We start from the raw sequence: 12,695 nt of genomic DNA on the forward strand, positions 1-12,695 counted from the left end.
TTTTATTCATATGCTCTTTACAATATACTATGTCCTGTCTTTTAGTTTGAAAGATGTTAAATAAGACATCAAAGAAAGAAAATATGTCATTAAATACTTCTAATGAAAATAAGAAATCAGGAGCTTTTAAATTATGCAAGAATCTAATAACAGAATTTAATGTGGTCTCATCCCATGCTTCAGGATTTTCAATGATGTCTCAAAAAAGGATGATTATGAAATTACAATTTTCTTTTATAATAAGACTGAGATATGAGGAATATTTCCATCTTGTTCCTGTAGCTTTGAGAAATCATTTTTTAACTATGTTATCAAAAGCAGTCCTTTAGATGATTTCATAAAAAATGTACCCAATCAGTTTATTGTAGAAAAAAGAGATCTTGCATTCTTTTATAGCAGAGCATGCTGGCAAGAGAACTAAACTTAGAACATGAGCATGTAATAATTGTGATAGTCGTTGTAGAGACTTTAGTCTCTCTCTATCACCTTTCAACAGCATTATAAATGAAGAGACATTAGAACAATTAACAACATAATAAAAAGGTTTATTTTATGATGATACTTGGTTTCACAATTCCTATCATTCTGCTTAGCAGCCGCTGATTAAATTGTAGTTGGTAGTGGAAAGTTAAGGGCTTCCTTGATGCCTGCCAGAGAACAGTGTAAAAATGCTTCGTGGAGGAGCAAGGTGTTGTCATGTAGAAGGTCTGAGCTCAACTCGCTAAGATAATGAAAGTAACTGCTTAAGTACGAGTTTTACTACGCATGCGCAACTCGAGGAGCTTCCAGTGGTGAAGTCTCCTGCGCATGCGCAGAATAGTACTTCTTCAATGGTGGCTATAATTTCGCGCCACTACAAGCACAACAATGAACAAAGATCGCACCTTCATATTTCTCTCTTACCTTTGACTGCAACCCATTTAATTGTTCTACCATTGTAGCAGCACCATCATAGGTATGAGCAATTAAAATTTGTTTGCACACTTCCACATTTCAATGCATTTAAAAACATGTTTAGATAAAGCATTTGCTGGTCGATCTGCACTAACATCATTGAAACTGATAAATCGTTCTTTAATAACACAATCTTTTGTAACATAATGTAAAACAGTTGACACTTGTGAATAGTTTGATACATCAGATGTTTCATCTACAAGGTTAGTTATGAATTTTTCCTGCTTCAGTTCATTTTCTATTTCATCCAACATTACTTTTTGAATTGCATCAAACAAGTCATTTTGAATTCTGTTTGAGAAACCTGAGAAAGCAGGAACTGTATAAAGATGGCTTGCCAATTTTCCATCATATTTACTGATCAAATATAAGAGTTCTTTATAATTTTTAGACACTATTTTCTGAACCTGGCAAAGGTATGCAGAGGGTGCAAATTTTGATTTTGCACCACCTAAAAATTCTAGTGGGTGCAAGTGTACCCCATGCACCTCTTGTTCCTGGGCCCTTGATAATGCATGTTTATTTGGCAAAAAATAAAAATGACCATCCCAAAATATAACAATAACATAGACACAGCTACTCTATATCTCATACATCACAAATAGATACTTTATATAATACACAATGAAAACACAGCTACTTTATATGAAAGTGGGCAGAAAAGATCATAGGCTGACTAAGAAGGAGTGATGCTAGAGCTGTGAAATCTGGCATGCATTAATTTCAACTCTTCTCATTAATAACTGTATTGTTTCTTTCCAGGTAAACTGATATCTGACTGTTCAAAGAAGACTTCAAAACTAGTTAATCCACATATCACAAATACAGCTACTTTATGTTATACAGAAGACAAACACATATATAAAACTAAAAGAAAGGACGTTAGCATTGCATCTAACAAATTCTTGAACAAATACCTAAATTTATAAAACAATCCAACCCATGAAAATATATGCAAACAAAAGGCAATAAATATAATAATGGCTTAAAAGTTTTTTTTTGTTGTTACCTTGATTGTTGAGGAATTGACCAGTCCAAGGATAAACCAATAACATTAGAATCTAATTCTTCAGAACTGGTCAAAGATACATGCTTCTGGTCTTCACCTTCAAGACGATAAAGACATAGTTGACCTTCAGCATCAACCAAGGCAAATGACGAGTGACCGTTAAGATCTGAATGAAACCATTTAATGTCCAATATTCCGGAATGATTCAACTCTTCATCAATGGAGAGCAGTTCCTGAGAGTCTATTAATTTTAGTTGATATACATACAATCTACCAACACGACAGTTCACATTTGAGTTCTCTTCATCCTAGAATAGTAGTAATAATAATAATAATAATAATAATAATAATAATAACACTAGTAGTAGTGGGGGTGGGTGCGCTGAAAGTGTAGCTGCTAGAATAAGAATAGCCTGGGCAAAGTTTAGAGAGCTCTTACCCCTGCTGGCGACAAAGGGACTCTCACTCAGAGTAAAAGGCAGACTGTATGACGCATGCGTACGAACAACCATGCTACATGGCAGTGAAACATGGGCTGTAACTGCTGAGGACATACGTAAGCTCGCAAGGAATGAAGCCAGTATGCTCCGTTGGATGTGTAATGTCAATGTGAATACCCGTCAGAGTGTAAGTATCTTGAGAGAAAAGCTGAACATTAGAAGCATCAGTTGTGGCGTGCAAGAGAGACGATTGCGCTGGTATGGACATGTGGTGAGAATGGAGGAGGATAGCTGCGTGAAAAAGTGCCACACCCTAACAGTTGAGGGAACCCGTGGAAGAGGTAGGCCCAGGAAGACCTGGGCTGAGGTGGTGAGGCAAGACCTTCGTACATTGGGCCTCACCGAGGCGATGACTACGGACCGAGACCTTTGGAAATGGGCTGTGCGTGAGAAGACCCGGCAAGCCAAGTAAGATCGTTGCCAGTGCCCCTGGACTGGTTCTTGTGCGGGTGGCACATGAGATGCACCATTTTGAGCGTGGCCGTTGCCAGTACCGCCTGACTGGCTCCTGTAGGATTTTCGAGCGAGATCGTTGCCAGTGCCCCTGGACTGGCTTGTGCGGGTGGCACATAAAAGACACCATTTCGAGCGTGGCCGTTTTCGTGCGGGTGACACGTAAAAGCACCCACTACACTCTCTGAGTGGTTGGCGTTAGGAAGGGCATCCAGCTGTAGAAACTCTGCCAAATCAGACTGGAGCCTGGTGTTGCCATCCGGTTTCACCAGTCCTCAGTCAAATCGTCCAACCCATGCTAGCATGGAAAGCGGACGTTAAACGATGATGATGATGAATAACAACAACAATGGTTTCAAATTTCGGCACAAGGCCAACAAGTTTGGTAGATGGGGATAGGCGATTACACTGATCCCAGTACTCAGCAGGTATTTATTTTATTGATCCTGAAAGGATGAAAGGCAAAATTGACCCTGGCGAAATTTGAATTCAGAACAAAGACTGATAAAATGCTACTAGACATTGCATATGGCATGCTAATGATCCTGCCAGCTCTTCGTCTTAATAATAATAATAATAATAATAGTAATAATAATAATAATAATAATAATAATGATGGTGATGATGATGACGATGGCGAGGAGGAGAAGAAGAAGAAGAAGAATTCTTTCTAATATAGGCACATGACTGGAAATTTTGACGGGAGGAGTTAGTCAATTGCATTGACTCAACTGCTCAACTGGTATTTTACCAAACCCAAAAGGATGAAGACAAAGTTGACCCCTCAGCAGAATAATAATAATAATAATAATAATAATAATAATAATGGTAAACATATAAAAGCAAATAGCAAAAGTAGGTGATAACATATTTAATGTAGAGGGTCAGGAAATTTTAATTAATTAAAATTATATCCTTAATGATAAATATTATCATTAGCAAAGTGAATAATTAAAGGCATGAAAAGCAAGACGATCCTGGAATTTGAACTAATAGAAGCTAATTATATCCAGTGGGTAGTGTTGATTTTTGGAAATATAGGGACAACCTTGGACATGTTTCAGGCTTATATGACCTTATCAGTAAAGCTTAGCTTAACTGTGACTGCAAGATTTTAGATTGCCTAGAGATATATATAGGTTTTTAAGGAATACATATTGAATAGTGTTAGATCTCAAAAACTGGAGAAAAATACCTAGGGATGTCTGCTGTATGATAAATATAGTGTGAAGTGTAAGCTAATACATACATATGTAACTAAAATTATATCTGTAATAAGGTGTGTGTGTGTGTGTGCAAGCACATGCATGCATGTGTGTGTGAGTGTAAATGTTCATCTCCTTTATGTCTGTTTTTTCCACTCCAGCATGAGTTAGACAAATATATTATTGAGGCATTGTTTTACAACCAGATGTTCTTTCTGTCCCTAACCCAAACCTGTTTTTAAAGTAAGGGATCTCTAATTCCTTCCTTCTTCAAAGGTGCAAAGCCAGTGAATGATTTGTTGGCAGAAGAACTGACAATATCACTGCTTCTTGTTGTTCAGCGATTTTCAGAAAAGTGCAGATGTAAATAAGCACATACACACATGTACAATGGCTTTTTTTAGTTTCCCTCTACCAAATTCACTCACAAGGCTTTGGTTGGCCCAGATCTACAGCAGAAGACTCTTGCCCAAGGTGCCACACAGTGAAACTGAACTTGAAATGTTGGGATGGTCACAGCTGGACCGGGGATGAACTGAGGACAAAACAACAACAATAACAACAACTTAGGAGGATCAGTCCATTGCTAGGTGGGGGTGAAGGCACTGTATTGTACATGTAACTGTATGAAATGTGCTAACATAGCCAGATATAAAGATGGTAACAATGACCAAATATAGAGTGAAGCTGGCACAGGAGTGGCTGTGTGGTAAGTAGCTTGCTTACCAACCACATGGTTCCGGGTTCAGTCCCACTGCGTGGCGTCTTGGGCAAGTGTCATCTACTATAGCCTCGGGCTGACCAAAGCCTTGTGAGTGGATTTGGTAGACGGAAACTGAAAGAAGCTTGTCGTATATATGTATTTATATATATGTGTGCGTTTGTGTGTCTGTGTTTGTCCCCCTAGCATTGCTTGACAACCGATGCTGGTGTGTTTATGTCTCCCGTCACTTAACGGTTCGGCAAAAGAGACCGATAGAATAAGTACTAGGCTTACAAAGAATAAGTCCCGGGGTCGATTTGCTCGACTAAAGGTGGTGCTCCAGCATGGCCGCAGTCAAATGACTGAAATAAGTAAAAGAGTAAAACAACAACTTAAACAACAGTAGTAGTAGTAGTAGTAGTAGTAGTAAAAAGTATCACTTTACCTGTTGCTCTGAGCGTTGTAATTCTTCAACGAGTTGATAATTACCAACAAGTAGAACTGAAGAATCTTTACTAACTGGACACCATTCTACTGAATCAGCATAGAACTTGGTTTTAAGGGTCTGAAGTGTTGTAATCATGATTGGCTGTTTAAAATTATTTTTTATTTCATTCTATATTGATTGTAGACAACTGAAATCGATAAAATATATTATTCGATTGATAAAAATGACCAAGAAAATATGTAAGGGTAAAAAGAAATGGAAGGAGAGAGGAAAAGAGAACATAGAGAATGGATGCTCTTCATCCATCCATCTATGCATCTTCTCTCTTCTACTTACCTCATACCTTGACTGTCCACCTAGACACCTCTCACCACTATTTTTATCTCTTCCTAACTCCTCCAAATATCATACCCCACAACTTTCTCTTCTGAAATGTAAAATAGCCATGTGGTTCCTCAACAGCAGTGGTTCTCTACTAGGGTCCATATGGCCCTTCGGGTTCCATATAAGATTTTGTTGCTAAAATTTATGTGCAATAAATTGCTCATAATTCTACAATACACTAAATACTTTAATCTTTATTTTTATCCAGTTCCTGATAATATTTATTTATACAACTACAATAGGACTTTTTTATGTACATTGAATTGAGCGTGATCGTTGCCAGAGCAGCTGTCTGGCTTCTGTACCGGTGGCACGTAAATAGCACCATTTGAGCATGATCGTTACCAGCTTTGCCTTCCTGGCACTTGTGCCGGTGGCACGTGAAAAGACATTTGAGTGAGATCGTTGCCAGTGACACTATGAAATGTTTTGGAAAAAATCCACAAATACAGTTGATCCCATTCAAGACAAAGGATCACTGTCAAGTAGAAGCAATTAATCAACTAGTTGAGAGCTAAGTATAGAATTCTAACCTTATGAGAGACTTAATGTTAAAGCAGTATTTTTAACTCTTTAACATTTAAACCAGCCACATCCAGCCCAAATATTCTTGTTTTATGTTCAAACCGACCAGATCCTGCCTCTCACACCTACACTACAATGTCACTCTAAAAGTAGACAATCACATCATCAAAATCTTGAAGCTATGAGATAATGCATGATTAATTCAAAGCAATGTGAATAACTAAGCATTACATTTGACAGAGTAATCTAAATGCTAAAGGATTAAACGAGAGTATTATAATACCCAAGGTCTCACAACATAATGCTTAGGGCATGATACAAGTGTCCCATCCAATATCCAAAAATTGTACACAAACCATAGCAGGCATTCTGTTGATCTTAACACTTATTTTTGCCAGCTGAGTGGACTCATGGTAGTAAAGCATTTCACCAAAGCTGGTATTAGAACTCTCTAATGAAGCTACTTGCCCATATATGTTGTACATCTTTAATTACTTAGATGGTAAACTTCTGGTTACATTCTCCATCACATTATGTGTGTCTCTCTGCAGCTACAACACCCTCAATATAGCTGGTCCCCAGGACTTTTGATGTCCCAGACTCTTCTTTCTCCGAGGGAGTGCATGGCCAATTTGTTAGGCAATTGGACATAAACTCATTTTGGTTCCCCTTCCTGGAGGAACATTGGGCCTTCAGGCAAGGGACGTCACTCAACGTTGCTCCACTTCGCCCAGCTTCCTTTACACGTTATCTCCACAACAATAATAACAGTACTTTTTACTATTGGTGCAAGGCCTGAAATTTGTTAGGAGGGGACTAGTCGATTACATCGACCTCAGTCCTCGACTGGTACTTATCGAGCCCGAAAGGGTGAAAGCCAAAGTCGACCTCGGCGGAATTTGAACTCAGAACGTAGCGACGGACGAAATAGAATTTCGCCGATAAGCATTTCGTCCGACGTGCTAACGATTCTTATTTCTTTATTGCCCACAAAGGGCTAAACATAGAGGGGACAAACAAGGACAGACAAAGGGATTAAGTCGATTACATCGATTACTCCGTGCGTAACTGGTACTTAATTTATCGACCCGGAAAGGATGAAAGGCAAAGTCGACTTCGGCGGAATTTGAATTCACAACGTAACGGCAGACGAAATAGCATTTCGCCCGGCGTGCTAACGATTCTGCCAGCTTGCCGCCCTAACAATAATAATAATATAATCATACGCGTGTTCATGAAGTACCCCAGAAGGAAAAAAACACACAACTAAATAACCTGTGTGATGAAGAAGCTTGCTTCCCTAACTATGTAGTTTTGGATTTAGGTTCACAGTGCAGCACCTTGGGCAAGTGTCTTAACTATTGCTCCTGGCCTACCAAAGCCTTGTGAGTCGGTTTCCTAGATGGAAACTGAAAGAAGCTCATTCTGTTTGTTCACTTTACGTGTGTAAAAAAATAATAAAGCGTCATATATATATATATATATATATATATATATATATATATATATATATATATGAGTGTGTAAATATATGCAAAAATACGGGATGGTCACGACTGGAACACTTTACCATAAATCTATATATCAAGGCTGGTTTGACGCTGAATGACAATGTCAAGTACTCTGTTATCGCCAACTTACAAAGATATATTAAACGGAGCAGCAGACAAATAATAACACAGTAGAAAATTCCCTAAAGTCTTAAAATGCAAGTCTAAAGGAAGATTGATCAATTAGGATTATAATAAATAGTATAAAAGCTGGTGTCGAGACATTTACAAGAAATAATTTCTCTCAGTGATTTATAGTAAATAATTGTTGTGCTTTTAATCAAGAAACGGTGAGAACTCAATTTAAGGAAAAGTATCCGATATATAAAATAGGATGGATATATTTATTTATTAAAGTAATCATGACTTTTACAGAACTAGTCCTGTTTCCTTTACAATTCATCCAAGAGTTTGCAGTAAATGCACGTTACCTGAAATTGTTTTCCTGCGACACCGGAATCAAAAGTTCCTTAAGAGTTATCTTCCTTAACCAAAGCTTCTCATACATACACACACCAGCATTTAACTCGAGTTTTGTCCCTTTACATTATGAATTCAAATCTAACTAGAATTACTCTATAATAATCTCGTTCCACTGTGGTCATTTCATTAGAATAGGTACCAATAAATATACTCGTCAATATGTCTTCTCATTATGTATAAAAACCAGCTTGAAAAAATTGACTAAACTTTCCTGCTTAATACCACCCCCCTCTATCGTATGTTTCATATCAACTTTCTTAAAACGGCGTACTTTTAATGAAATTTCTGTGGAGAAAGTTATCTCTAATTTTCAGAATTTAATAGAAAACGCAAAAAGTGTATAGTATAGAATCGAAAATCGGGAATTTAAATAGGGTCAAGCTTTTACTTGATTAGGACTTCATCAAAATAATTGAGTCTTGTCATGGTGATTTTCAGCATTTTTGCCCGAAATCTTTTTTATTTTATTTTAATTTTTTTTTTCATGAAAGAGGTAATAGCTATTAGTAACTCGATTGAATAAACTGATTATTAGATCTAACATTTTAAACATAAGTGGCAATTCCGTTAAATGAATTAAAACTAGAATTGCAAGAATGTAGCGAAAGCGATCAGCTTTGTAATTGCCTACGAAAACAAAATTTCGACGACATTAATTTCTAATTTGGAAAATAATTATCTAAATATTGTTTCTGACGACTGAAATTATCAAATATACAATAAATGAGCAGTTATTATTATAGAAATTTGACATACACAATTAGAATTTTGAGCCAACATTGAGTCCACCGCATCTTAGAGTGGGAACACCTGTTCGCTAATGAAGTTCATACGATAATCGATTGTTTTGTTTCTTTTTTGTCATCTCTCTCTTTTCTTATTACTGCTCTGTACTCAACTAATGCTTCCTTCAAAAGCATACGTATACTGAATTCTACACCAGGTTATTAGAATCGCAATGTCTAAGTGAAATATATACACGCGCGTGTGCTCACACACATATATAGATATATACACACACGTGTGTGTGTGTGTAGGACCTCGTCTGGTCCTGCTTGTCTGAGATTCGAAGCCAAAGCCATTCGCTTTTGCTTGTTAAACAAGTGTGTTCCTGTGTGTTTACATCTCCACACCGGATGATAAATGGGAAATACTTGACCTCCCAGCACCTTGCTGGTCACGGAAAGGTTAGTCCTTTGTTTAGAATTTGACCTACATCCTATAGTCTATATAACAGAGGCCATTTCCTTTCTCACCTTTTTTGTGTCAGCCATGACCAGGAACAATACTTCTCTTCGTCCTTCAGTCGCCAGACAAAGAGCAGTTCAGCCGAAATCAAGAATGGATGATGCCACTTTTATCTTTTCTTCCTCTCTTTTCAGAACAATGCAATCCCTACGCTTTCTCTCTCTACCGCACTCAAATACTAAAGATAAAGTTAAACACTGAACTTTCTTGATGATGAAAAAAGCTGTACAAACCGTTACACTGAGTTTCATGCAACCGAGCTTCAGACAGTAGTGAGAAGATTGGTTGCTTAAAACTCAGAGTAACGGTGAACCTACAGAATGCTTAATTTTCAATACCATGGAATCACTTGAGGACAGCGACACTGCAATGCCTTTTCTCTAATGCAGTTGCACTTCTAATTTTAAGGTCCAGGAGGCGCCTGCTGACTATTCCCACTTAACTTTGAGAAGAGCCGGAGAGGAAATTGTTCCTGAGACCTTTAAGAGTTAGGTAAGGTGACCGTTTGATGAAATGGTCCACGTAGTGATCTATTTTTAGGAGGATAGCTAGTTCCTTCTCTCCAGTGTTTATGATACTATATGCTGAAAGTCTGCTTTTTATATTTATATTTTGGTAATATTATTTATCAGAAACCTAGTGTATGTTGCGGTACTTAATTTAGTTTAGTCTTTGTTTTTTTTCTGGAACGGCAAGGTCGATGAGGGACGAATGATATTAAGAATGTCATAGTTGTTCAGAGTGTTTGAGAAAAGATTGATGTTATGTCGAAACCCTTGGTTTTCTTTTAAATCAGAATCAAGGAATTCAAGAGCTTTGGTTTGAGAAGGTACTCTCTCTCTCTTTTACTCTTTTACCTGTTTCAGTCATTTGACTGCGCCCATGCTGGAGCACCGCCTTTAGTCGGGCAAATCGACCCCAGAGTTTATTCTTTGTAAGCTTAGTACTTATTCTATCAGTCTCTTTTGCCGAACCGCTAAGTTACGGGGACGTAAACACACCAGCATCGGTTGTCAAGCGATGTTGAGGGGACAAACACAGACACACGAACATATACACATACATACATATATGAACTTTTGTGTTTTGAAATCGTGCTGTGTACAAGTGTTGTGTCGGTAGTTCCTTTTTCATAAAAAAGCCTTCCGGTACACTTTCCGTTGTTTCGACAAAGTCTAGCATATAGAACTTTCTGATTGGTGTATTCAGAGATTGTTAGATCAGGTATACATCTTGCAAATTTTTTATTTGTCTAATTAAACAGTAATTCATAACGACACTGTTTCAAGTTTCCCATTGATTCGTACAGAATACAGTTGGGATCTTTCAGGCGCATATTGTCAACAGAGATTCAACCACAACTCTCCAGTGAAGTCATTCCTTTTTGGTCGCTGGTAAGGGTCATTGGTCAAGCTGTGTCACGAAGACGATGCTGAATGGTAAGGGAGACTACTCGTCATTTAGTTCGGAATGTGGAACCAGCTTAAAACACTCTAAAATGAATTGCACCAGCATTAGAGAGGTTGTGCCTGCCAGCGACAAGATTAAAGTTTTCTAGGCTTTGTGTTATCTCAGCTCATTCATCAACCAATTATGAATTGGTTGGGTGTATTTTATTGTAGCACAACCAGCACATACGAGGTTTCCTTCTTCGCAATACCGATGAATTCTCACTGTTCTATGATGCCTTTTTTTTCTTTTTTTTTTTCGTGCCAATGTGATGCAGAGGATGTATTAGAAGAGATTATGATGACAATGGAAACCAAGACGAGAGAGTGAAATAATTGAGAATATATAGGGAGAAAGTGAACGGGGTAGAAAAGGTGGTAAAGGAGGGAATAATGAAAAACAGGAAGTGATGACCACAACATATTTGCCGGTAACAGGATTTGAATAGAAACTCAGAATGATGAGAAGTGAGAGGGGCAGGAGACTGAGTGGTGAAATATGGAGTAATAAAAGTGAAAGAGATTGACGGGAGAAATATCAACGATGATGGGAAAAGAGAGAGAGAGAGAGAGAGAGAGAGTAATGGTTAACAACAAAAGTGCGCGATCTTGGTAAGAGAGAAAGAATGAATAAGACAAGAGATGAGCGATGGTGAGAGAAAGAGAGAGAGAGAGAGAGAGAGTTGTTAATAATGAGAGGGAGGGAGTGTTAGCTATCAATACTGAAAAATGATGGTTTGATATATTGGATGTAGACAGATCCGAAATGCTATCCTTCGTTGTACAAATACCGTAATTCAATGACTGAGAGAGGGGAAGGATGAGCGATAGACGAGTGAGTAATGGAGAGATGGCCTTCAAAACCACCACCCTATTTACGTCCGTTTCTTCACTGTTGCACAGGTGGACGAGTCTTTCTGTAATACAGTCAATCCTCGTGGTCCTGTGTTCATTTCTTTCGTAACGTAGAGACTCTTCTGATCAGCACTTGCTACTTTGTCACATATTTTCCTAGCTCTCCTTCTTCTACAGATACTATCCAATTTGAGCGCTCCGAGTTTCCTTGAGATCTTCAATATGCATTACATGACCATACCAGTGCACGCATACATACTTTTTATACTAAGTAGACCGTATAATGGAAAGGAAGGTTTATGATACCTGTGGAGTATCTCCTTCCATTATAATTATTTTTGTAGTTTCAAGGATCTGGAACACGAAGTTCACAAGAAGAGTACAATTCAATAGTCGTACAAGCATGGAAAAGAGAACCTAAATATGGTTCGTTTTTTTTTTCTTTTCTTTTCTTTAATGAATTAGTAGAAAGAAAACTGACTTTCATATTCAAATCTTTTATATTTTACTTATTTCAGTCATTAGACTGTGGCCATGCTGGGGCACCACCTTGAATTTTTTAGTTGAACGAATCAGTTCCAGGACTTTTTTTTAAGCCTGGTACTTATTCTATTGATTTTTTTTTTTTGCTGAACAGCTAAGTTACAGGAATGTAAACATACCAATACCAGTTGTCAAGTGGTGGTGGGGGGCAAACACAAACACAAAGACACATGCATATTCTTTTATTCTTTCAGTAATTTGACTGCGACCATGTTGGAGCACCACCTTGAAGGGTTTTAGCCAAACTGACCCCAGGGCTTATTTTTTAAGTCTAGTACTTATTCCACCGGTCTCTTTTGTCGAACTGTTAAGTTATGGGGCTGTAAACACACCAATACCAGTTGTCAAGCAATGATGGAGGGTGGGGGTGCAAACACAAAGACACAC

General features: G+C 37.8%; 1 protein-coding gene across 3 annotated transcripts in view; it reads right to left on the reverse strand.

Moving 5' to 3' along the window:
* LOC106877490 (diphthine methyltransferase) overlaps positions 1 to 12,687 on the reverse strand; it is a 45,088-nt gene extending 32,401 nt beyond the window's left edge. The window contains exons 1-3 of one of the 3 annotated variants that reach the window (XM_089357497.1): positions 8,971 to 12,687; positions 5,270 to 5,459; positions 1,964 to 2,271 (exon numbers count right to left, since the gene is read on the reverse strand). In XM_089357497.1, coding sequence (XP_089213623.1) covers positions 1,964 to 2,271; positions 5,270 to 5,407 — 446 coding nt within the window. In that variant the 5' untranslated portion in view covers positions 5,408 to 5,459; positions 8,971 to 12,687. Of the gene's footprint in view, positions 1 to 1,963; positions 2,272 to 5,269; positions 5,460 to 8,162; positions 8,446 to 8,970 lie in introns of those variants that run through there. The other 2 variants (XM_089357498.1, XM_089357496.1) reach the window with 2 other exon arrangements.
* Between the last annotated feature and the right edge of the window lie 8 nt (positions 12,688 to 12,695).

The sequence above is a fragment of the Octopus bimaculoides genome, chromosome 9 (genome assembly GCF_046866305.1).
Source record: "Octopus bimaculoides isolate indiv1 chromosome 9, ASM4686630v1, whole genome shotgun sequence".
Classification (NCBI taxonomy): Eukaryota; Metazoa; Mollusca; class Cephalopoda; order Octopoda; family Octopodidae; genus Octopus; species Octopus bimaculoides.